A 26,595-nucleotide genomic window follows, 5' to 3' on the forward strand; every position below is an offset into this window, starting at 1 on the left:
ATTTGTCCACTCCATGCGGTACCTCCCACTCAAAATTTCGGATACATGTTCACTTTAAGACCTGCTTTCGAATCACTTTGATTTTTGTTGAAGCAACTTGCATTGCTGCCTCAATTGCGATGGTAAAAGTTGTTTCAGGGGCAAGTTCATACTTCTTGAGCAAACATCCCTGAATTTCTAAAAAACCCCTATGGTACCATATGTAGTGGCTGGAGATCCATTCTTTTTAGTATCTCCTCCGCAAAACTTTTGATATTAAATCCTAATCAACATTTTTGTCAGTTCAAACGCCCAAAATTCTTAAAACTCCCTAAATACATGCGTTTTTTGGAAAAAAATTGTTTCAATAAACACATGCTGAGGGTATATCTCTGTCGGCAAAGCCGACTGATACTTTTTTACTTGTTGTATGGCAAATCTGGTCAGATTTGACCAGATTAAGCAATAAATCCGCATGAAGTAGGTTAACCCGGCAAAAAGCTATAGTGTAACCGTTCTATAAAACCGCAAAACAAAGAACACGGATTTGTTATGGCTATATCACACTATATGCTTTTTCACATGTATGTTGTCACTTTGGGTATATTAATATACGGGTCAGCTGATGTCATACATGCGAAAAAGCATATGGTGTGATATAGCCATTAACAGAATTTGACAGATATTCGCGATTTTTTGTTTATAATTTTTTGACAGTTCACAACAACACTACGTGGTAGATGTACTTTGCACGTACCTTGTTTAATATGCCTTTGTTTTTGTCTAAAGCATGGCACAATCATACAGGTACCCGCATCAGCCCAGCTGATGTACTGTGAGCTGTCAAAAAAGTTGTTGTAATTGAAAACACAAAATTAAAAAACAAAAATTTAAAAGAAAAATTGTGAATTTTTGTCGGATTTTTGTAATAATGTGTTTATTAATAACTGCCTAACAAAATTTTGTTGAAAAAATTGTGTGAATCGCTTTATTTTTGGAAAACATTTTTGACATTTCACAGTACTGAACTCGTTTTTGTTGTAGTTGTTTGCTGATGCATCTACCTGGTGATTGTACCATGGTCTAAAGCATAGTACACACGGTCCAACAAAACTGACAGTCAACGTACTTTTACGGCAATTTTCTGGCAAATAAAAACTTTTTGTTAGCTAAATATGATTGAAATACAACATTTAAGGTATAATTTAGTGATTAGGAAAGTAATTATTCAGCTAGACTTTGATACTAACGAAATAGACCTCAATGACTGTCAGTTTTGTTGGACCGTGTGTACTATGCTAAATTTCGCAAATGGTTGGATGGTTGTTGACGTACAAAAATGACTGCCGCAACAGAAAATAAAAGTAAATTAAGGAATTATATTTTGGCACCAGAACTATCCATACATGATCCCTTACCGGATATAATACCACGTAAATACAATGCAGACAAACTTCTGCATTTACCTCGGGGCCCTGCAAGCACGAAATTGGTACCCAAAAGAGATTTCATTACCGGCAAAATTCTGTCATTTATCGAAGTGGACTTGGAAGATGTGGGGGCTAATGCCAAAAACTCAACATCAATGAGGAGAGAACCTGGTAAATTAGAAGAAGTTACGAGGGGCTCAGCAATGAACTATCCCTTTTGGCCAGGTGGATTTGATGAACCACCCAAAGAAATAAAATCCCTAGAAGTGGAAGGCTTTGAAATTGAAGGTGAATTGTTGACCACGCCACCTGGATTTAAAGCTGGTTATGACTTTACCAAGCATGAACAATTCAAGAACAGCATTCTCCAATCTTATAAACCGAAGGAAGCCGAAAATGTTAATCTGCTGAGGAATCTTGAAGATGATTTGGATGTTCAGGAGTGGTTGAAAATAACACAGGAGGAAAACAAAACGGAAGAAGAGAATAGTACAACAAATCTTCCAGCTGAATTTAAAGATGTAGATGATGATATTATGGCCACGGAGTTGAAACCGGTATTGGAAATCTCCACAGCTAAGGACACTACGCTGCAAACAGAATGGGCTGAAATGTTGGATATTTCACAACCCATTACAGACTTCAAAGAGAAAATACCCTGCCCTGCTATGTCATTTCCATTTGAATTGGATACCTTCCAAAAACAAGCCATACTCAAATTGGAGGAAAGGCAATATGTGTTTGTGGCCGCTCACACTTCGGCTGGTAAAACAGTGGTGGCCGAATATGCCATCGCTCTGTCACAGCGAGATTTGACCCGCACCATTTACACCTCACCCATAAAGGCTTTGTCCAACCAGAAATATAGGGACTTTAAGAAGACATTTAAAGATGTTGGTCTCATAACTGGTGATCTGCAAATCGATCCAACGGCCACCTGTTTAATTATGACCACGGAAATCCTACGATCCATGCTTTATTGTGGTAGTGATATAACACGTGATTTGGAATATGTTATTTTCGATGAAGTCCATTATATCAATAATCCTGAACGTGGTCATGTATGGGAAGAGGTTATAATATTGCTGCCTGATCATGTGAATATCATTATGTTGTCTGCCACTGTGCCAAACACCATGGAATTGGCTGATTGGGTTGGCAGCACCAAGAAGAGGAAGGTTTATGTTATTAGCACATTGAAAAGACCTGTTCCATTGATGCATTATCTTTACACGGGCTCGGGAGGTAAAACCAAAGATGATCGGTTTTTGCTGGTTGATGATCAGGGACGCTTTTTGCAAGAGAACTATGAAAAGGCAGTGGAAAAGAAAAAGGCTGCCCAAAGTAAATCAAAACAAATGTCTGGTGGTACGGGTCCTAAACATCAAAACACCACGCCCAAGCAAGATCAAAATACGTGGATAGGATTGATTGATTTCTTGAAAAGGAATGACCTAATGCCGGTGGTGGCATTTACCCTGTCAAGGAATCGTTGTGATATGAATGCCCAGGTAAGGTGGGGGATATCACAATTACTATGTTTATACTAATGAAATCTTTTTACAGGCATTGAACTCCATTGATTTGAATACGGCCCGCGAAAAGGGTTCTGTTGAAATATTCTTCCATCAATGCTTGTCCAAGTTAAAGCCACCAGATCGTGAATTACCACAAGTTTTGCAAATGAAAGACTCTCTCAGCCGTGGTATTGGTGTACATCACAGTGGTATTTTACCCATACTCAAGGAAATTGTTGAAATGTTATTTCAAGCTGGTCTTGTCAAGTTACTCTTCGCCACAGAGACTTTTGCCATGGGTGTTAATATGCCCGCCAGAACTGTGGTATTTGATTCACATCGTAAATTTGATGGCATGGAAGTTAGAAATCTCAAGCCTGGTGAATACATACAAATGGCTGGTAGAGCTGGGCGTAGAGGTCACGATAAAAATGGTTGTGTCATTTTAATGTGTAAAGCCAATGTTCCACCGGCACAAGATTTACGTTCAATGATTTTGGGTAAACCAGAAAAGTTGGAATCTCAGTTTATTCTCCGTTATGCTGTCATCCTAACGTGTCTTCGTATAGAAAGTATTAAAGTTGAAGATATTATGAAGTTTACCTTTAAAGAATTCAATCAAAAGTTACAACTTCCTGCCCAGCAGAAACAACTGGAAGTGGCTCAGAACAAATTTTCCCAAATGCCTGAGTTGGGTGAACATTTGCAGCCGTTGTGTAAATTTTATGATTTAGCCACGGAGTATATAAGTGAAAAGCAAAGATTGATGGTAAGCATTATAAAGAATAAACATGGTGGGAGGGGTCTTTTAAAAATTCTTCCATTTTAGAGATTTTTATTGGCCCAACCAAAAATTGTTAAAGAACTAAAAGTTGGACGTGTTGTGCTGGTTAGCAAAGGCAAGCACTATAATAAACTTGGTGTGTTGCTGTCGACAAAGACTGTACAGGGCAAGGATACTACCTATAGAGTTTTAGTGCTCGATCATCAATTCAAAAGCAATGAAAAAGTAAGCAAAAACAAATACATAAATGAAGGTAAGTAAAACTTTTGCTATAGGACATAGGATATCAAAGTTGGAGACAGGGCAATACAAACAGTCCAAAACCCGCAAGAAGTCGAAACAGCCAGTCGCTGTGATATCCAGAAATGAAATAAGTTACTCATGATCTCGAGAGAGAGGTCAAAAGTACAAGCAGAAGTTCTAAATCAACGAGCCTATCAAGTAGATTTGTATAGCATTAACACGCATGCAGTTGTACAGGCAGTACAAAGCTACTGTGATACTACTCGGAGCCGATCCACCTCACACGAGTGATTTTATCTCAATTAAGGATATGGACGATGCAGCAGTGTTGCAATTCGTATTGGGCCCCGAATAGATAGCTCTATGACAAACACATGTCCTACATGTGGATTCAGAGCGTACAACCCAGCTAAACCCAATCACCTGTCTGTCTCCTTATTCTTTGTGGACACAACCAGTCCAAGTTGCAGAATTTTTGAGATACCATAACCAGATAACTGAAAAAGATATAGGAATATTTTCGTTGCTAAATTTCCTTCTTTTTAGGATGATTTTTATCGTGGAGAAATCTATTACAAAATGATCTCATTGACACCACAATTCAAACATTTCCATCCCGAGGGTATTGGTGGTCATACCATATTGGATTTAAATGCCGCCGATTTTGTGGAAATTACCAAAACGAATTTAAAAATTGATGCCGACGTTATAATACGCAATTGGGAACAGAGGCAAATTGAACGTTTCAAAGATTCGCCACCTGGCGCTTCAGTGGTTAAACTTGTCTCAGAGCTGCATCAATTGAATGAGAATTATATACAAAATGCCGATTCGATTAAATTCATAAACATGTCTAAAGAAATTAATGTTAATGCCGATACTGAAATGGCTCAAATTCGTTATTTGGAACATCTTGGTAAACAATTACACGACATTTTGCCCCACACAAATATAGCCGGGTTTGAGCAAGAATTTGCCATTGTCTATGAAAGGAAAATGTTGGAACATCGTATCGAAGAATTGAAATTTAAAAATTCCACAAAAAATCTGTCTCTCTACCCCGACTACTGCAACAAATTGGAGGTGCTGAGAGCTTTGAAATACATCGATGAACTGGATGAGGGTAAAAAATTTAGTTTTGATATTTTAAAAATCGTTTAATGTTTTGTATTCTATTATGGATTTTAGTAACCCTAAAGGGAAAAGTTGCCTGTGAAATGGGCCAAAATGAATTGTTAATCACCGAGTTAATTTTGTGTAACATGTTTAACAATTTGGAACCGGCTGAAATTGCTGCCCTATTATCTGGTTTGGTGTTCCAAGCCAAGATTCAAGGAGAACCGGTCATACCAGAGAAACTTAAAAAGGTAAATAATCCATATTTATTTCCTTGGAGTCATTTTTTTTTCAATACTCTACTTGCAGTGTGTCAAAGAATTTGAAGAAATCAATGATAACATATTGGCCGTCGAACTACGTCATCATGCTGTGGTACAAACAGAAGATCGTTTAAATTTCGGTTTGTTGGAAGTTGTCTATGAATGGGCCCGCAATAAGGTTTGTTGTCTGTAGTTGCAACAGTATTCAAGGATATTACCAAATGTCGTTTCATTTTAGCCTTTTGCTGAAATAATGAAGCTAACCGAAGTCCAAGAGGGTATCATTGTCCGTTGCATTCAACAATTGGATGAGACAATACGAGATGTTAAAACCGCTGCCATACGCATTGGAAATCCAGCATTGCAAAGCAAAATGGAAGAAGCATCAAATGCAATTAAACGTGATATTGTCTTTACTGCAAGTTTATATACAACGTTTTAGATCGGTCGTATACAGTTTTTGTATTTGTGTGCATGTTTTGATTTAAAATAAAAAACATCCCCCTTCAGGCGAGTTCGCAAATTTAATTTAAGAAAAGCAGGTATTGAAGCATTTATTTTTCCAAGAAAGAACAAATAATCTGTATTACCTATATACAAGTCAAATGGAAACAATAAAATCAAACGCTTCTGATAATCCGCAATATGAATGCTGTCCCCATATAATCCATATATGGCTCGGTCTTCTATAAGTAGGCCGTTGGACTTTTTTATAAAACGACCTGATGGTCTTCAAAAAAATGCGACAAGTTGACTCAGTACTCACCTCCGACGTCCATTTGATGAACAGAGTGACCGTAGATTTAGTGGCGGATATTTGCATATTCCTAGCGTGGCAAAAGGTGGTAAGATCAGTCAAATAAGAGTTCATCCTTTCACAAATGACATCAGGGAACCTACATTACGCCAAGATCCTACAATCATCCGCATACACTACGATCTCAATGCCGTCTGGAAGGGTTGGAATTCAAGAGAAGTAGAGGTTAAATAGTTCCGGAGATATCACCCACCTTGGGATCTCCCTGTTTCAGTCTATGGACTTGGAATTCTTGTTCCTGAATTCCACATACGACTGGCATTCACACATGTAATTGATTAACCTAAGTTTCCAACTTCTGTGCTCGAAATCCCCAATCAACGTGGAGTGATTGACATTGTCAGATGCATTTGACAAGTCAAGCGCCACCATTACTGTTCTGGTTGAATCCTCGACTAATATGTCTAGAGATGGCGTGCAGCGTGTTATGTTGGATAGTTATTTCTAACGCTGGGAAGGATTAAAGGCAAAAGCGTCTTTGCTACGGGCGATCGATCTGTATGATGTGGGAGGCTAGCGACAGGTTGAGGCTCCCGGCTCGCCCAGCTGTTTCAGCATTAACATGGAGATCCCATCATACCCAAAGACTCCAGGATTGCGAATGCCAAAGCTATCTGAGAAAAGGTGTGATGTAGGAAAAAGGAACCTAGCCGGCTGAACATGGAGTGCAGATAAAGAAATCTTGTTGACAACATATAACGCGATGGAAAAGTATTCAAACCTGTCAGAATTCCGCCCTGAGAACTGCAACAGGACTCCTCATTTTTTCAGTGGACCATCTACATGGGGAGACAATGACTATTCCAGTACAGCAACATAATGGATTTCGTTGCAGTAACTGCTTGGGTGTTACGGTAAGAGACATCACAATCGCCATATGGTGGATATGCCTCCCCACCAGGCATGTCAGGAGGGATGTTCATGATACGGAAAGACACGGTGATTATGAATGTAAACTTCCCAGTGAGTTTTGCCTTTTAGTAGTTTCAACACAAAGGGAAAAGTGAGAAATCTCACAGGGAGTTGACATTCATGATTGGGCTGAGAGAGATCGATCGTTACAGAGAGAACCTCTACATCACAAGCCTGTCAAGCAGGTTTAAATAGCATTCACAAAGATACATTCGCAGATGCCATAAACAACTATGGTATGAATGCGGAGGAGCGTCAGCTGGCACGACAAACCAAAGTAGTTTTGGCTCAACTACGCTCGGGAGGGCGCAGCCGTCTTAATTCCTATAGGGCAAGGATCGATGACACCGTGCAAAACATTTGCCCAGCATGCGGCACAGGCCCGCACGAAACACTGCTCATTTTCAACTGCTCTGTAAAACATACTCGACCAAATCCAGTTGCTTTGTGGCTACTGGGGATAGACCCAGAGACAGATTAAGCAGAACAACTAACTTAGTCCATATTTACATTAGGCAATTTTCCTTGCGGCAATTGTCAGTTTTATGGAGAGAGGTGAGGCATCTGGTAACTCTTTGATTCTGAATACCCTCTCTCACTGACAATTGCCGCAAGGAAAATTGTCTAATGTAAATTTGGACTTGTAAACATAAAAAATATACTGTAACAACAACATCCAGTTGGTCTTCTATAAAATGTTGGTTGTAGTTGGACTTCTAAACGGATAATTTCTAGAATAGGACAATTTTACTTCTATAATACGATCTCTGTTGGACTTCTTCTCATTCTCATATTCTGATAACAATGAAGAGTAGGTCGTTAGCGCAGTATGGCGAATGGCGAAACATAGTCCCGATAATTCATAATTGTTCTGCAAACATCCCAGAAGGGACTATAGAGACTTCTCCCATATCAATTAGCTCAATGATATGGGACTTACTATTTACCACCGAGTCCGAACGGCGTGTCTTAAAACATAACTTGTAGAGAAATTTTACATGGCTGAGATACTCAGAATATGTCCCGGATGTTGCAGATATATTTTGCCACCGTTGAAAATTTGGTGTTGAGTTCGATAGGAACTCCATAATTGTATAGTTTTCCTACCCGAAAACGTTAAGTTTTACTCAATGGTAATACCAGTATATATTCTTGATCATCAGTAATTGTAGTAATTCCTCAATGATGTTTCCTTGGTATTCTTTGACTTGACTTTGGATCTATATTTGGGCTTTGGAAGTTGTAATATTCCTGAAAAGAAGTAGACAAGCTTTTGAGATGTTTATATTTACATAAATAAATACAAAAAAACAAGTGTTCTATTGTTAAAGGGTTCGCTCTTTACCTCGTTCGCACTCTATATACCTGTTGATTATGTTACAAACTTGGTCCTTTTTCCCTTTAAACCCAATCTGAAAGATTTTAAATAAAATAAAAAAAATATTACGTAATTACCTATATTAATTTGTATGTTTTATTGTTGTTTTTCTCATTTAAAATGAATATGCGTACTCATATCGAATGTAATGAATCGACACGCTACAATGCCCGATTAATCACAAAGGACTTTGTTAAAAAACGAAAAATATTTGAACTTCTTATGTTTGTATATTATTTAAATATAATAGATGTAAGTTATGTATATACGCATATTATGTGTACGTCATTTGCTTAAAATATATTTAGAATAATGTTTATGTGTGTGTGTGGGTATTCTGCATTAATGAAAGAAATTTCGATTAAAACTTTCATCCAAAAAACGGGTGGTTTTGTATAAAATCTATATAACAGAGAAATATAATCGAGTTTAAAATTTACTTATCGTGATTCTGGCTTAAATTTCGGTGGTACCATCAGACCTTGCATACGTTTTTGTTTCTTTGCTTTTTTTGATTTACCCGCTTGAAAATCATGCCAACTGTTGACACGACTCTGACGGGATTCTTCGAAATTCTTTTGCCATTCACGATCAGCTTTTATTCTCTCTTCCTCCTCGATCTCAGCTTCCCGTTTACGTTTGCGTTCTTCTTGATCACGTTGATCCAATTGCTGTCGTCGACGTTCCATGTCGGCAAACAGCTTCATGACCATAACGTAAATGGCATGTTTATACTTTGCGGGATCATCTTCAGGTATGGTTTCGAAGCGATTTTCTTTTTTGATTTTTCTACGTTTTTCGGCAATCTACAAATGAAATGGAAATATTATGAATTCTCGGATCACTAAGGGGGAAGTCAAGTCAATTTACCATATGATCTGTTCTCTCTTTAGCCTCTTCATAGACGTCCAAACATTTTTTGCGAGTAACTTCATTTTCTAGAATTTTCCACGCCCTGTTGATTATTTCGAATGCCTTTTGTGCCCTCTCTTTGTCATCTTGATTCTTATCCGGATGCACTAGTATGGATAGTTGACGATAACGCTTCTTTATCTGATCAATGGGTAGTTCGGGTTCAATTTGTAACACTTCGAAAGGGTTGAGATTGAAGTATGTCGAACCTGGACGAAGTAAACGATCAATTTGTTGAGAAGATGTTAAAACCGAATCACGTTTTTCAATTTCTTTAACCTGTGAATAATATGGCAAAATAGTTTTAGCAATTTTACAAAATATTCAAATGAGAATGAAACATAAGTTGTTCTTTTTAACACAATGTAAAAATTTTGTTTTGGATGTAGTTGCAGTCTTTCGCTTTTCTTTGGTGGGTAAGATTAGGGCGTCATGATTAGGGCGAAATTTCAAAGGAACATTTATTCTCTTTACAGTCTTTACATTTTCTTTGGTCGGTAAAATTAGGGCCTCATGATTAAAAAATGTAATATCATACTTAGGAAAACATAAAACTTTGGAAATTCAGACCAAGATTTCAAGATATTTGCTAATGGTGGAAGACAAAACAAATAAGTTTCGGACTTCACAAGTTTAACCAAATGATGATCTAAACCAACTTTACCTTGTGATGTGCGATGCTAGTACTGTTGTGCCAATCTATACTACGTATTCCTTGGCAAGGAAGACTCTTTAAGAAAGATTCCTTGGAAGTTGCTATAACTGAATTCTAACGTATTTGTATGATGGTTTTTAATTGCGCTAATTGACTCGCAGACTTGTACATGGCGCCCTTAATGTTTACCTTTATTTATATGCCTCTAAAGCGCTACTTACTTCTTCATAGAACACATCAAATGATTCCTTTGAAGTTGTTGGCTTTTCCTCCGATGACATGGCTGTGTTTAAACGAAAAAAATATAAATTAAATATTTGCAATTGCTAGATGCGTTGCTAATGAAATTTTAATATAATTCTTTGACTAGATATTATAGTTTATTTGTAATAAAAACATTTTTTTGATTCACAAAATTCACAATTACTTTGTTTGCAAGCACTAGGGATCTATAAGTAAAAAAATAACTAATTGGAAGGTCATTCTAGAGTGGTTTCTAGAGCTGGCAAAAAATCGATAGCGCTATCGATAGTATCGATTATTTTTTAAAAATTTAATATCGATAGATAGTTCTGTCTATCGATTTGTTGTCACACAAAAGTTTTTTCAAAAAGTTCGGGAACCCAAAAATGGAAAAAACGTCAAAAAAAAGCTGGAACAAATGTCAAAGTCGGCGTACCAGCCAATCAGACGCCGGCATCCATGTTACTATAGCTTTGTTCCTTTACTTTTTTAATGGTAAGAGTGGTAAAAGAGAAAAGTGTCAAAATTGTTCAAAATTGCTCTCTCATGAACATTTTTACCAGAAAAGTAAAGGAACGGAAAAAGGGTAGATCCGTCAGAAAAAAGGGTAGCAATGTCAGAAATAAACATAAAAAATCAATTTTCGTCTTTTATTACACAGTTTTTAATTTAGTGTTGTCAGTGTTCGACTTTTTCTTCGGTTTTTCGTCCATTTTGTGAAATAATCGTCAATCGTCGTAGCCTGTGGTAGAAGAGAAAGCCATTTTCGCTCTCTCTCCCCTCTCACTCTCTTAAAAATTGTTTCCAGTTTTGTCACTTTTCGGGGTTAAGGAACGCTTTGCAGGTTAAAAATGGTAACAAATGGTTAAAATGGTAACCTCAGGTAAGTAAAGGAACACAGCTTATTTTTTACACGCTCAAATTTGTTGAGTAAAACGTTTTTTAAAGAGAGTGTCATTCATCGCCATTTTTGTTTAAAGAGAAGTGAATATATTAAAACTTTTTTTGTACGCGAACGGGTTTTCGGGTAAAATGTGTAAAGCTATGTTTACATTTACGAAATCCACTCGATTTCATCTGTCAAATCCATAGGTTAAACGTCAAATAAAATCCAATGGATTTCAGACGAGATTTCATTTGACGTTTGAGCTATGTAATTGACAGATGAAATCGAGTGGATTTCGTAAATGTACATCGGGGATTAAAAGGCCGTGAAAGAATCAGCTCGTTGCTTGCTTTCAAATGTCAAATTATATGGGAAACGCAGCATTAATTTGCATTAACTACCTTAATTCAAATTAAGTCGTGCATTATCCACATTCTTAATACAGAAAATCAAACTAATTTTAATGGTCATTTAGGTATTTCAATATGGCAGTACCGTTAAAGAGAGCCCATATTCATACGAGGGAGAAAACATATTCATGCTATGAGACACAAGGAAAACAAAAAATTAAAGTGCAAACAAAACAGCAATCGGTTGTTTCGTAAATGCAGAAACTGTCGGGAAAAAATTAAATGCACATCTAAGTCCCAATTTACATTGGGCGAGTTTACTTGCGGCAATTGTTATTTTGTAGGAGGGAGAGGTGAGGCATATGGTAACCCTTTGCCTCTCAGCACCCTCTCTCACCTACAAACTGACAATTGCCGCAAGTAAACTCGCCTAATGTAAATTGGGACTAATTCAACGCCTAGGTACACTGGTATGCAGCTATCTATAAAGCCCCCGGCACATACAATTAGGTAAAGGCATTAAATGGAGAAGGGAGGAAATACACTCAATTGTGATTGAATTTAATGGAAACATATTTTAAGTTGTGTTTATGTAATAAAGTTGTTTGTATTCTCGCTTTACACAAACAATAAATGCATTTTATTTATTCTGGGATATTTCGCAATGGCTTGCATTTTTACTGCATCTTTAGATTGATTAAAAACATATACCGAAGAGTTCCTTTAAATTCAATCCAAACGACTACATCAGAGTGCATCCTAGCTGTGTGCTGTGGAAGCAAAATAGAGCGCATCTTAGCTGCGCGCTCTCTTGTAAAATTCATAAGTGAATTCATAGGAAAAGATATACTTCAACGGCAAATGTACCGTACACTTGTAGTGGTTAAACTGCATCCACGGATGCAAACTTTTTGCTGGGATACTTTTGACTGTGATTCACTGTACTTCAAATGAAAACTCATCTGAAATCGATTGGATTTCATTTGACGTTTGAGCAATGGAATTGGCAGTTGAAATCAAGTGGATATCGTAGTATTGGTTAACATTTACAAATCCACTCGATTCAACTGTCAATTCCATTCTTTTAACGTCAAATTAAATACAATGGATTTCAGATGAGATTTCATTTGATGTTTGAGCAATGGAATTGACAGTTGAAATCGAGTGGATTTCATAAATGTAAACCTAGCATTAGTCCCGGTCAAGTCATATTTATACAAGGTGGAAGTGACTATCAGCTATATTCTTACTTTTTTTGTAAATTTATGGGTCTATTTTGTATTGCCACTAAACTTGAGTTGCGTTGTCAGTTGTCTGCGCGACTGAGAAGAAATGTTGTACCATTAATAGCTTTGTTCCTTTACTTTTAAAATGGTAGGAGTGGTAAAAGAGAGAAGTGTCAAAATTGTTCAAAATTGCTCTCTCATGAACATTTTTACCAGAAAAGTAAAGGAACGGAAAAATGGTAGGACTGGCAGCAATGTCAGAAAAAAAAACATAAAAAATCAATTTTCGTCTTTTATTTCACAGTTTTTTATTTAGTGTTGTCAGTGTTCGACTTTTTCTTCGGTTTTTTGTGAGATAATCGTCAAACAAAAGTCGAAAAATCACTTCTGCCATTTTCTACCTGCAGAAATTTTGCTGGTAGCCAGTGGTAAAGGGGAAAGCCATTTTCGCCCTCTCTCCCCTCTCACTCTCTTAAAAATTGCTTCCAGTTTTGCCCAACAGTGTAAAAACGGTCAAAACGACACAAAACTTTACCCAAACGTTGTATGTGTTTTCAGCTTCACTGTACCATGAAATAACTGTAGTGTGGATTTTTACATCGGAATTGATGGCATCACTGAGCAAAACACGTCGTAGCATGGTACAATTATTACAGGTAAAAGCAAGTTTTGTTGTACAACAATCGATACAACAACCACATAGAAATTTGTTGTTGTACGTAATACTAGTGTCATATGAGTCATATGGGCAAAAATGTAAACAAATATAAAAAATATAAACACATTTTGAAGGTTCATAAATATTGTCTTGAAAAATGTCAAGGCTTTTTAATTAAAAAGATTTGAATGAAAAAACATAAGATTTCCATTTTTAAAGTTTCAACTACATTTCTTCCTAACAAAGAGTTTTAGCGGTATGTATTTCTCTTAATATAATATTTAAAATCACTAATAATTGATTATTTTTCAGATGGTTGAAGGATGACAAAACAAAGGGGTTATATATCGAAACGGCCAAGATTTCTCGTTCTTGAATTTTGTTTAATGAATTCTTTTAATACTAAATACTACATGCAAACTTGTATCAAAAAGAAATAAAGTGCGCCGCATATATAAGCTCTTCGTATGCTATTGATAGTTGGTAATGAGATCCAGGGCTTCATCGACCAATACATTCGGAGTGAGCATTATTTTAGCTGTTCATGTGGCTATTATGTCTGTACATTTTGCGGTGGATGATTTCATATTCCTCAGAGGAAGAACTACTCTAAATCAGCTTTGTAGACGTTTAACCGACCTCTCCACGCCGTGGTTGTACAATAATATGCACATATTAGGACCTATATGGAGGTTGTGAAATATCAAGAAGGTATACTTGCAACTGTTTTGTAGAAGTTTTCGTCAAAGTCCCTGTTTCACTCAACGGGCCTCCGACTTCTTGTTTCTGTATTCTGCAAACTTCTGTTGTCCGCGCATATAGTTATTTATTCAACATTTCAAACGCGGTTGAAGGGTAGCTTTCTCTATGCAAATTAGAAAGTCTTTTTAGGTCAAGTGTTACAATGACAGTCACGGAATGTTCTGGTTCAGTCCTCGACTTATTACATAACTGTGTAATTAGATGTTTGTGTTAGTTTACGTATACTAGCCATGGAAGCCACGTGGTGCAGTTGTAAGCACTCCCGCCTTGCACTCGGGAGGTCTGCTGCTCAATTCCTAAGCAGATTTTCATACATCTGCATTTTTGACAGCTTTAATTTGCAGAGTATTTCAGCCCTGAAAAACTTCTATACAAGAGCGCCGATAAAAAATAGTTTCCATATCATTGAGCTAATATGAATCGGCTTGCATTCAGTGATATGAGAAAAGTCTCCCTTGTCCTTTTGGGATGTTCCATGAAAATCATTTCTTAACATAACATTTCATTATAAATTATTTTTTTATTTGTTAATTCAGGACTGAGGTAAATACATAATATTGATTTTTATGTATGGCTGACGTTTTCTCCTGGTCTATATCTATTTCCTTTTCATCACAAAGTTCTTGAACGGATGTGGAATGGAAGGCAATATTTACATCTGTGGAACTGAACAAAATACATATTACATTAATAATCAATTCTTAAATACATGTACTTAATTACCATTCCATAGTCACAACGTTCGGCAAATGCGCCACAAATGGTTCTGCATGTGGCACGAGCTTCCATTTTTTCCTACACTTCTTTTTTCCCATCCTCTGGTTAAAAGTTATCTCAACATATACAATCATTCTTCTTGAAAGGCGTTACTGCGATGTGGATGTTGAAATAAGCACCTTTGTCCATTGTTTCTATTATTTTTTATATTTTTAATTTCCATCTGTTTGTATGTGTATGATTTATTTTTTTATTTTGAAAACAACGGTTGAAAAAAAGTATACAAAATGAAAAACAATGACAAAACGTCATATAAATTTTGACACTAGTATTACGGGTGAATCTAATCAGCTGGGACTTGCTTTTACCTGTATTATTGTACCATGACGTCGTAGCTACCCATGGTACAAATACACAGGTAGCCGCATCGGCAATTGTTGGCAACATAAGATGTCAAAATTTGAGATCAATTCAATGCAATTGACACATTATGTTACCATCAGCTGGCATGATAATGCTACCTGTATTATTGTACCATGTAGCTACCCTTCATGGTCATGGTACAATAATACAGGTAGCATTATCATGCCAGCTGATGGTAACATAATGTGTCAATTGCATTGAATTAATGTCAAATTTTGACATATTATGTTGCCAACAATTGCCGATGCGGCTACCTGTATATTTGTACCATGTTCATGGTAGAGCTGGCAAACCATCGATATTCCCAACATTAGATATTTTCGATATAAAGTTTTAAAATATCGATTGCTATCGATATTATCGTTAAGTTGTCCTCGCCATTAATTTGGAGATGAAAATGGCGGAAATGTCAATGATTTTCTTGAAATTATGCAAAAGTAGTTCACAGAAATGTAAAGGAGAAGAAACAACTGCTTTTATTTCATAAAAAAATTAAAATATACATTTTATTTTACCGAAAAATATATACTGGGACTGCGGACTTATGCTAAGTTTACATTTACGAAATCCACTTGATTTCAACTGTCAAATCCATAGGATAAACGTCAAATGAAATCCAGATGAGATTTCATTTGACGTTTGAGCTTGACATAAGAGTTACACGCTAAAACTTTCATACGAAACTTTCCCATTATTTTGGCGTTCATAGATCGAGTTCCATACAAAAGTTATTTTATGAAATTACTGTAATGGGGAACTCGACCTAAGAACTCCAAAATAATGGGAAAGTTTCGTATGAAAGTTTTAGCGTGTAACATAAGAGCATGAAAACGGAATCGTGCCAGAGTTGTCGTCGTGACAGGAAAATCAGATGATTTCATGGCCCAATTATACAGGTCCTCTCTCAAGCAAATTCAAACAATAATACTATGTTTACATTTACGAAATCCACTCGATTTCATCTGTCAAATCCTTTGTGTATACGTCAAATGAAAACTCATCTGAAATCGATTGGATTTCATTTGACGTTTGAGTAATGGAATTGACAGTTGAAATCGAGTGGATTTCGTAAATGTAAACATAGTATAACAAATATTTGAAATGTCAAAATTCATAAACAAAGGCGAAAAATTTGTTTTCGCCGACACGGAATATGTTTGAGGCGAATTTCTTTATTGTCAATTAAGGTAGATGCATATATAACAACAACAAGAGACCAAAAGAGACAACAAGAGACCATTTGGCGAAAATTTTGACAGTTTACATTACAAACAAAGTTGCTTTCATGGTACAATTACTTAGGTAGATGCCTCAGCCCAGCTGATCGAATCTATAACGTCAAAAAACTAGGAATTCGCTATGAAAAATCAAAACAAACAACCATATGATTCGGTAAGTAAGAGATAGCATGTGTTCACTTCAATGTACAAACACAAGTGATAAAAAGAGACAACAAGAAACCATTCGGCGAAAATTTTGACAGTTTACATTACAAAAAAAGTTGCTTTGTTGTAGCAATTCGCCGATGTTTCTACCTAAGTAATTGTACCATGGTTGCTTTTATTGTAGAAATTCGCCGATGCATCTACCTTTCTTATTGTACCATGCAGTTTACATTACAAAAAAAGTTGCTTTGTTGTAGCAATTCGCCGATGCATCTACCTTTCTTATTGTACCATGTACCTAAGTAATTGTACCATGGTTTCATTGAAACAATTTCATGAAATCCAGGGTTCCTAGGTCCCGGGCCACACTACAGTAATTTCATTGAAATTTTGATATGAAATTATGCGTCTCTAGATCGACTTCCCTAAGTCTTATGCCAGACTATGAAAATTTTCATGAAAATGTTTTGAGCTTATGGGTAATGCCTGATTTAGACTATGCTGGATTTAGCAAATCCAGTGGATTTAAGTTGTCATTTTCATACAACATATGTCAAATAAAACCAAATAATTGCTAAATCCAGCGTAGTCTAAATGGACTTTTAGAAGGGAGAAAGGGAGCTCCTTCACCTCCGCTCTCTCCTAAAAGCTAAAATATTTTCATGTGTTATTTTCAGTGTCTGGCACAAGAGTAATAGAGTAAAATTATAAAATTGCTGTAGTGTGGAATTCGATTTAAGAATACCAAGATCTATTTAACAGGTCACGTAAGTAGCACAACAACAACTCTATTTTGGCCGAAAATTCTTCAATATGTCAAAATGTTTGTTTACGTTTTCATACAATTTATTCACAATAACAAAATATTTGACAGATTGAAACTAATCAGCTGGCCGCTTTACGCCACCTTATAATTTCATCATGAATACCTAATTTCATGAAATTTTTTTATGAAATTCACGCTAGTGTGGACCGGGACTAGGTCGATTTTCATACTAGAGTCAAATCATGAAGTTGCTGTAGTGAGGAACTCGATTTAAGACCCCCTAAAAGTTTCAAAGAAACAACTCTAGTGTGAACATCGACTTATTGGTCCATGCTACTTCAAATTGCTAGAAAACATGTGTTTGTATCAAGAGAGGGAGAAAGAGGAGCGTTGTTTTAACAGTTGTTTTGTTATAACATCCGCAACCAACAAACAAAATTAGACTAGAATAAGAATTAAATATCAATGATTTCTAAATTAAATAAGATAATATTTAATAATAAATTAATACCTCAGTACTTGTGCAATAAGTTAAAAGTAGAAAATATCCATTCCACTGCGAACAAATCCCATGCAATGGCAACAAATATTGTATGGATGGATTTGGAAATGACGGGCTTAGATGTTATGACGGATAATATACTCGAAGTTTCATGTTTAATTACCGACAAAGATTTAAATGTTGTAGCGGAGGGACCATGTTTTGCCATCAATCAGCCAAAGGAAGTTCTGGACAATATGAATGAATGGTGCATAAAACATCACAACGAATCTGGACTTGTAGAGAAATGTTTGAAATCACAAATAACAACCGAAAAGGGCGAACTGTTGATTTTGGACTTTTTAAAGTCACATATACCAAAAGGAAAATGTCCACTAGCTGGAAATTCTGTTTATATGGATAGGTTGGTAGTTTAACTTTTAGTATTGGAACTTTTTTAATATTTATTTCTTTGTATTTATAGGTTATTTTTACGCAAGGAAATGCCCAAAGTGGATGATTATATGCATTATCGCATCATTGATGTTTCAACGGTAAAAGAATTGGCTCGTCGTTGGCATCCACAAATACTAGAAAATGCCCCCGCCAAGAAAATAGCCCATCGCAGTTTGGACGACATTAAGGATAGCATAGAAGAATTAAAATATTATCGTCAAGTATTTTTTAAGTAATAGTTAAATTTTAATAGTTTATTTTTGGAAATTGTCTCTAACTATTTTCTTTGTATATCATAATTGCAATAGTACTTAAATTTACATAATTGACTCATTTATTTTTATAGAATAAATTCCTTATTGAAACGCAAGTCGTTTTTCTTTGTCCGGACACGGGCTTAAAACATTCTTCCAATTACATACATGACATAAAGCAACTTTGTATACATATCTGTCTTAACACAAGTGCATCTTCGGGGAACATCTCCCATGTATCGCGTCAGCTGCCAAGAGAAACCAGAATAGTTTTCGATCAACTACGCTTGGGATGGTGTAGCCGTCTGAATTCCTATAAGGGAAGGATCGATGACACTGCGTAAAACATATACCAAGTATGCGGTACAAGCCCGCACGACTAACTGCACCTTTTCAACAGTCCTGCCAAACCTACTCAACTAACTTCAGTAGAAAGTTATTTTTTGTTGGTTTCATCTCGCCCTAGAACTGGAGATAGACCCAGAACGAACATTGAGCTTTCCCATCATTAAATTTGTGTTTGTCCTCAAAGTGCATGCTCCACTTCTTCAGATTAAGCGGACTTACAAGTACTCCTTCATCCGAGCCGGTACCTTGTACATAATCTCGTAGTTTCCTGACTGTTATGGGGGGTTATCATGAAAGGCAATTCCCAGTGAATTTTTTCACTTTCTTCCTTAAGTTGCAACTTCAGAAAGACAAAACTCATGGAGAAATTTAATTCGTGATAATCCCAATGGTGTTGGGATTCAGGGAACCATTCAAAATAGAGCTGAACGTATTTTTTTTTTAAACTCGCGTATATGATGCAAGTATAAATTACCTTTAAGGGTGCATGCATACCGCCAGTGTTAAAATTAAAGCTTCTCTTAAGAACCAATGCATTCCATGTGTAGATAAACAGATCATTGTCCTGAAAAAGTTCACGAGGCTCGTAGACATTAGTGTGGTTAATTTGTGTATTTAACAGTAAAGTGTTTTTTTCTGAAATTTCGGCAACCCTATTCCTCAACTAACCCTGCGTTTACAAATGCCAGTATTGGCAAGACAATAGCAAAAATACGAACCTTTTTCACAAATACATTTATAAACTTTTAAATATGTACCCAGCAAACCAATCGTACCGACATCGTAACGAAATCGGAACTAAATTCGGACGATACATCCGAAATCTGATCCGAAATCGTAACGATATCTTAACGAAAGTTGTATGAAGTGGTTGACATAATTTCGGAACGAAATGTCGGAGCGACATCGGATCGATTTCGGTCCGATTTCGTAACGAAATCTGAAGAAAATCCTTGGGAAATTCGGAAAGGAAATTTCTTTCCGACATTCGTTCCGAAATCGGAACGAAATCTGTACAAAATCTGAACTATTTCCTGTCCGAAAAATCGTTTAGAAATCGTAACGAAATCTGAACGACTTTGCTTCCGAAATTGTTCAGACTTGTCGGACATCAGACATTTGGTTTGCTGGGTATAGAGAAAATGATGAATGTATTGGTGAAAATGGTTTGTAACTTTGCTATCGTCTTGCCAATACTGTCTGTGTGTAAACGCCTAGTTAAGTTTTTGTTTGTCCCAATTTACATTAGGCGAGTTTACTTGCGGCAATTGTCAGTTTGTAGGTGAGAGAGGGGGCTGAGAGGCAAAGGGTTACCATATGCCTCACCTCTCTCTCCATCAAACTGACAATTGCCGCAAGTAAACTCGCCTAATGTAAATTGGGACTTTGTTTACATATTTTAAGCTGAAAACAGATACAACGTTTGATAAATGTTTTGCGTTGGGCGTCGAGAAAAAAAACAACAACAGGGCGACGACGATACCAAAGTCCAGCGTTTATCTGTTTGCCGGCATATATTTCAAATGAATTTGAATTTTTCGGCATCATGCCCAACAGTGTAAAAACGGCCAAAACGACACAAAACTTTACCCAAACGTTGTATCTGTTTACAGCTTAAGTCGTTGATGGATCGTCTCTTGACATACATCATCCTCTACTTTACGCGTCCGGTAATATATTCTCTAGAACCTCTCTGATCATTGCCACGTTCGTTGAGCTCTATCCGTAAGTGGGTAGAGAGACAATTTTCTTTTGCAATAAAAAATAAAACGCAAGTTTTACATTTAAAATTACGTTTTATTTTAAGATGGTAATGCTATGCTAAGTTTTTCTTCATCTTTACTTAAAGTTTCTTTCAGTGTTTTCTTCTTCATTTGGGTTATTTTTTATATGAAATTTTCACATTCACTTCTTTCTGGTTGAGTTTTTCATCTGTTAGGGGTTATGCGTGAAATATCTTTAGATGTAATTTAATCTGTTTTACTTTGTGTTCTTTTTATCTGATTTTATGTTATTACATTAAAAATTAAATGAAATTGTAAATTACATATTTTTGTTGTTGTGGTTGGTTTTGTTTGTTTCTTCTGTTAGTAATTTTAAATGTGATCTTAATTATTTGTTATTTTATTTTATTTTTAATGCTAGATATTACTATTATTATTTTGTTACATTTTACAACTATTAAATATATAAATATTTTCTTTTTTTCTTAATAATATATTTATATAAATGTAGAATTGGTTTAATGTTAAAAATTATTAAAAAAAAACAAGGAAATAAGACAAACACATTTGGATGTGAGTAGAAAGGAAGGAATATGAGCTTAGTTTATATAAATCTGTACATATATAAAGACATGTGGTCTGTTCCAGAACTGCAAGAATCTACACATTTTTACTATTTTTTTCGATAAAAAAATGCGTAGGTTCTTGCAGTTTCTGGAACAGGCAAAAAGTTGTTTTTTTTTGTTCTTAATTAATATTTGCAATAATATTATTTAAATATTATTCGTTTTTTTCTCTTTTTCTTTTACTAATAAATGAATTTAAGACATTGTCCTAAAAATACGTATTTTAGGTAGGTTAATTACATGGAAAAGTTGTTGTGTTTTACTATGTTAATGTTGCGAGAAGAAATGTCAAAACATTTCATTTATAACAAGAAAAATATATAGGAAGACGTTTAAAAGAATAACTTAAATTAATAATTATTAATTTAAATATATGTACATAAATAAATTGAAGACAGCTGGTGTTTAGAGAGAAGATAGGTGAATTTAGTTTTCATGGAGTATTTTTATTAATCACGTACATTAGGTTGATGACTTTTCGATTTTTTTCTCAAAATTATTTCCTGTTGCACAAATGAAGGAAATATTGAGGGCTAAAATTATTATAAAATTTATTCCATATTAATATTAAAATAACGCCACACATAAATTGAATTAAACTTGAACATTCCAGATTTATGCATCGGACTCATCTGACAGCAATACTGATAGTCCTTGGGAGCACCAACGTAGCCAGGGGAGCCTGCCCGGGCACACTCCCAAATGGTATTTTTTTTAGACATTTTTTGAATATTTTACTCACAAAACTTCAAATTTTGGCCGTTAACCTTCTTCCCTGATGTCATTTGTGAAAGGTTGAACTCAAATTTCACTGATCTCAACAGCCTTTTCCATGCGAGAAATATGCAAATATCCGCCTCTAAATCTACGGCCACTCTGTTCACAACATGGAAGGCAGCGGTGGGAACAGAGTTGAATCTCATGGTCGATGGTAGTAGAATTCCGACCTCAAACTACCCCAAAATTCTAGGGGTGAACTTCGACATCATGTTCATGTCGTGCGCATGCCACAGTTATCTGCGACAAGCTGAGATGTAGGAACAAGGTCCTAAACAACCTAGCCGGCAGCACTTGGGGTGCAGATAAAGAAACGCGATAGGTCGGTCTGTGGAAAGCTATGGGATGTCAGTATGTTCTGCGAATGTAACTGCAACGCGATGGAAAAATGTTCAAACCTGCCAGAATGCCGCTCTGAAAACTTCAACAGGGTGCCACCGCAATTACATTAGGAGACAAAGATTCTTCCAATACAGCTACACAATGACATGCTTTCGTTGCAGTACTTGCTTCCAATCACCATATGCAAATTCGTTTCGGATGTCAAACCAGCATCAAACCTATGCTGCATGTCAGGAGGGATCTTCATGATCTAGGAAGAGAGGTCCAACTTTACTGGAGAGAACCACTACATCACCAAGCCTATCAAGCAGGTTTAAATAGCATTCACACAGATGCAGTATAAAAAAATAAGTAATAGGAAAGTTCGTTATAGAGAAGTTCCACTGTATTTGTTTCTAAAGCATTGGTTTTTGGCAAATATATATGTATACGAGGTCTGATCAAAAATGTTATGTTGGCTTTCTGTTATATGTTTGTCCCAATTTACATTAGGCGAGTTTACTTGCGGCAATTGTCAGTTTGATGGTGAGAGAGGTGAGGCATATGGTAACCCTTTGCCTCTCAGCCCCCTCTCTCACCTACAAACTGACAATTGCCGCAAGTAAACTCGCCTAATGTAAATTGGGACTTATTACACATGTCTGTTATATACATATGTTGGTACAAAGACATATGGACTGTTCCCGTACTTTATAAAGTGGTAAAAGTCGTAAAAGTTGTAAAAGTCGAAAACGATTTCCATATAAATTTTGTGTACGGGAACGCAAAATGTGTAAAAGTGGTAAAAATTGTAAAAACTTTTTAGTTCTGGAACAGAGCTATAAATACAACAAGATAAGACTTTTTTTTTATCATTCTTCAGTGAATGGCTTTTGAATTTTAACATAATGTTATATCACGATATGGTGATATAACATTTTTTTCTATTATACATTTTTACGTATTTAACCGAAATTATAGTACGTTTATATATAATCGGATTTAACAAACCTACTGGGTTTTAAATGTCAATTCCATTACATATACACATAGCCCAGAAAGTCTGCGTTCACCGTACTACTTTTCAAAAATGATGCTAAAACTTTAATAAATAGGTAAATGAGATCAGTTTTTCTTTCATAAATATGTTATTGGCACTCTTTACTACCAGAATAAAAAGAAAAATTCTTGAAAATATATTATTATTACGAAGATAACGGTAAAAAAGTGTTACAACTGCTAAACTAGAGCCCCAAAAAGTCTGCGTTCACTTTGTATGTTGCAATAATACCGTTAATTTTTGTGAATTTTTGTGCAGTTTTCTCCCATTTTTAATCAATATTGTCACAACTGGTCATTCTGTGAGGTCGTTTGCACATTTAACTTAAAAAAGTAAAATATTTCAAGAATGGAAAACAAGGACAAAGAAATTGGCATCGATAAAAGGAAAATTCTAGGTAAATTATGGAAAAAGCTATCGAAATATTGGCGAAACTGTAGGTAGAACATATTAGTCCATACATAGAGTCATAATTAACTATAAACAACAAACCAGAATTTTTACGTCAAAACCCAGATCTGGGCATTATATAGGAGCCATAACCTTACAATCTCAGCAATATGCTTTGAAACGTTATGTTGTTGCAACCAAAATTTCGTAGTTCTTCTGCATTTTGGTTCAAATTGCGCTTCATGATGTTTAGGTAACCATACTTGTCCATTGTCGATTCAATAAATACAAGTTGGCCCACTCCAGAAGCTGCTACACACCCCAAACCAAAACAGCACCCTCACCATTTTTTACAGTGTAAAACAAGATTTTGTTTTTCAAGCGCTGTTCGAGCTTTCTCTAAACAGTTAGAAGTCCTTTCATTGCAAACATATAGAACATACTTTCGGCCGAAAATATGACTTGATTCCGGAATACTTGGAGGCTTGTTTTTGTGTTCATTATCAAATTAAATATGCTTCTGCCTGTTCACTAGTGATATCTACGGTTTTCGCCGTGCGACTATACCATGATATCCAGCTTTATGCAGTATTTTTCTGCCGGTTTGTGCACAAATACTTTTTTTGGATGGCATTTTCACATTTTCAACAATTTTTGAAGTAATTATCGGACTGTTTGTTTTAACTATGTTAGTTATGTTACGCTTCTCCCGTTCTGATAATATTTTTGACCGTCCAAAACTGAGCTTTGACCGTCCAGATCTGGGCATTGACTTCAAACTTCCGATTTTTTTATAGTTAATTATCACTCTATGTATAGACGAATATGTTCTACCTACAGTTCCGCCAATATTTCGATAGCTTTTTCCATAATTTACCTAGAATTTTCCTTTTATCGATGCCAATTTCTTTGTCCTTGTTTTCCATTTTTGAAATATTTTACTTTTTTAAGTTAAGTGTGCAAACGATCTCACAGAATGACCAGTTGTGACAATATTGATTAAAAATGCAAGAAAACTGCAAAAAAAATTCAGAAAAACTCACGGTATTATTGCAACATACAAAGTGAACGCAGACTTTTTGGGGCTCTAATTTAGCAGTTGTAAGAATTTTTTACCGTTATCTTCGTAATAATAATAAATTTTCAGGAATTTTTCTTTTTATACTGGTAGTAAAGAGTGCCAATAACAAATTTATGAAAGAAAAATTGATCTCATTCACCTATTAATTAAAGTTTTAGCATCGTTTTTGAAAAGTAGTAAGGTGAACGCAGACTTTCTGGGCTATGTGTACGTCAACCAAATCCTCATAAAGAAGGTTAACCCTGCAAAAGGCTATAATATAAAAATGACCTTACCGATCCAATTGACATAGAATTATTCTTGAAAAGATCCTTGAATTCATAAATTTCGTTTCTGATACCATTACATGAAATGTTCCTCCTTGGTTGCGATTTTGAATTAACTGCAACCTGTTAAGGGTAATGTTTCTATACAAAGTTTCGTAAACATTTTTTTGTTGCATGCATTTTGTCTAGTCTTATGCTTGGTTTACATTGGGCTTCGTTTCGTGATTTCGTGGGCGTTTCGTGATTTCGCGCGAAATCAAGCAAAATTTATAATGATTCTGCGTACAAAAATGAAATCATCTCATTTCGTGATTTCAGCGAAATCACAGTACACATGATATACAACCTTGCTTTTGCCTAAAAAAGTACCAAAAGTTGCAACACTTTTCACGTATGACAATAAACAAGGTAGATGTGCGAATTGCTGCAACAAAAAATGTTAGTATCAAAATTTGTAAACAATGTGAAAAAACATTAAATTACTTTGTTACAATGCTATTTTTCATTGTGCTCCCGTACTTTTTTAATGGTAATTTTAGAAAAGGAGCGAATTGTCAAAAATTACTTCCCCATACAAATTTCCTAAAAAGTACGGGAACGGAAAAATGACAGAAATTGCAAAAACTCCAGCAGAAATGTCAAAATCAGCGCATCAGTTATAATATTAGATACCAATGAACATATTGTTACGGAATTAGATTTAACTAATGTCCGTGTAGACGTTGTTTTATTCCCCGATACGATTTGTACCAAATAAAACAGGGTTCGTTTTAGATTACGTTTCTACAATGCTACTTTATTACACTTATTCGGAACCGACTTTAATTACTAGCACACAGCTTGTATCTAGTTAGCACGCAGCACTTATTTTACCGATCTGTTCAGTTCAACGCTTAAAACACAACTACTTCGTCATTGCCAGTTCCCCTTGTATTTATACCCCAAAGTCTCCCTGGTCTAGAATTATCCAGAAAGTCTGGCAACACCTCGAATCTGTGCAACGAACACACAGACGCACATTCGCACTAAGCGAACAACCATACTCACATACATACGTGGGGCGAATACAGGCGGACGACAAGCACAGTAATGACGTTATTACAACAACAAACAAATACACGAAATACAAGAAGTAGAGACTAAACGATAATTACATGATTATGGCAAGACAAATAAAAGCACATTAATAAAAGGTAAAGTAACATCTAGAATAATGAAGAGAGTTCTACATGGTAGTTGTTGTTGCTTAAATAAAGTAACTGCATAATAAATACTTTACGTTATAATAATCATAATAATAATAATGTTCGTTTACTCAAAATTTGTACGAATTTTTACTGGATGTTGTTCGTTTACTCTACAGTACAATGCAAAAGACCTTAGTCGATT

At 35.7% G+C, this 26,595-nt stretch overlaps 3 protein-coding genes across 3 annotated transcripts; 2 read left to right on the forward strand and 1 right to left on the reverse strand.

The window, feature by feature from the left end:
* The first annotated feature begins 1,045 nt into the window (after window positions 1-1,045).
* Window positions 1,046-5,870, forward strand: tst (superkiller complex helicase subunit twister). The gene is made up of 8 exons (XM_073960115.1): window positions 1,046-1,177; window positions 1,254-2,920; window positions 2,976-3,695; window positions 3,756-3,935; window positions 4,500-5,076; window positions 5,142-5,320; window positions 5,379-5,510; window positions 5,571-5,870. The coding sequence occupies exons 2-8, from the start codon at window positions 1,319-1,321 to the stop codon at window positions 5,772-5,774; spliced, it is 3,594 nt and encodes a 1,197-aa protein (XP_073816216.1). The 5' UTR covers window positions 1,046-1,177; window positions 1,254-1,318; the 3' UTR covers window positions 5,775-5,870.
* A 2,642-nt stretch (window positions 5,871-8,512) lies between these two features.
* LOC141389073 (dnaJ homolog subfamily C member 8) lies at window positions 8,513-10,459 on the reverse strand. Its single transcript, XM_073960117.1, has 4 exons — window positions 10,434-10,459; window positions 10,228-10,289; window positions 9,310-9,630; window positions 8,513-9,245 (listed from the first exon to the last, which is right to left on the reverse strand). Exons 2-4 carry the CDS (start codon window positions 10,285-10,287, stop codon window positions 8,880-8,882), a joined length of 747 nt encoding a protein of 248 aa, XP_073816218.1. The 5' UTR covers window positions 10,288-10,289; window positions 10,434-10,459; the 3' UTR covers window positions 8,513-8,879.
* A 7,321-nt stretch (window positions 10,460-17,780) lies between these two features.
* LOC141391082 (probable oligoribonuclease) lies at window positions 17,781-18,729 on the forward strand. Its single transcript, XM_073964003.1, has 2 exons — window positions 17,781-18,327; window positions 18,388-18,729. The coding sequence occupies exons 1-2, from the start codon at window positions 17,888-17,890 to the stop codon at window positions 18,593-18,595; spliced, it is 648 nt and encodes a 215-aa protein (XP_073820104.1). The 5' UTR covers window positions 17,781-17,887; the 3' UTR covers window positions 18,596-18,729.
* Window positions 18,730-26,595: the final 7,866 nt, after the last annotated feature.

This window comes from Musca autumnalis, unplaced genomic scaffold, assembly GCF_047663935.1.
Source record: "Musca autumnalis isolate F117 unplaced genomic scaffold, ASM4766393v1 scaffold_1, whole genome shotgun sequence".
NCBI lineage: Eukaryota > Metazoa > Arthropoda > Insecta > Diptera > Muscidae > Musca > Musca autumnalis.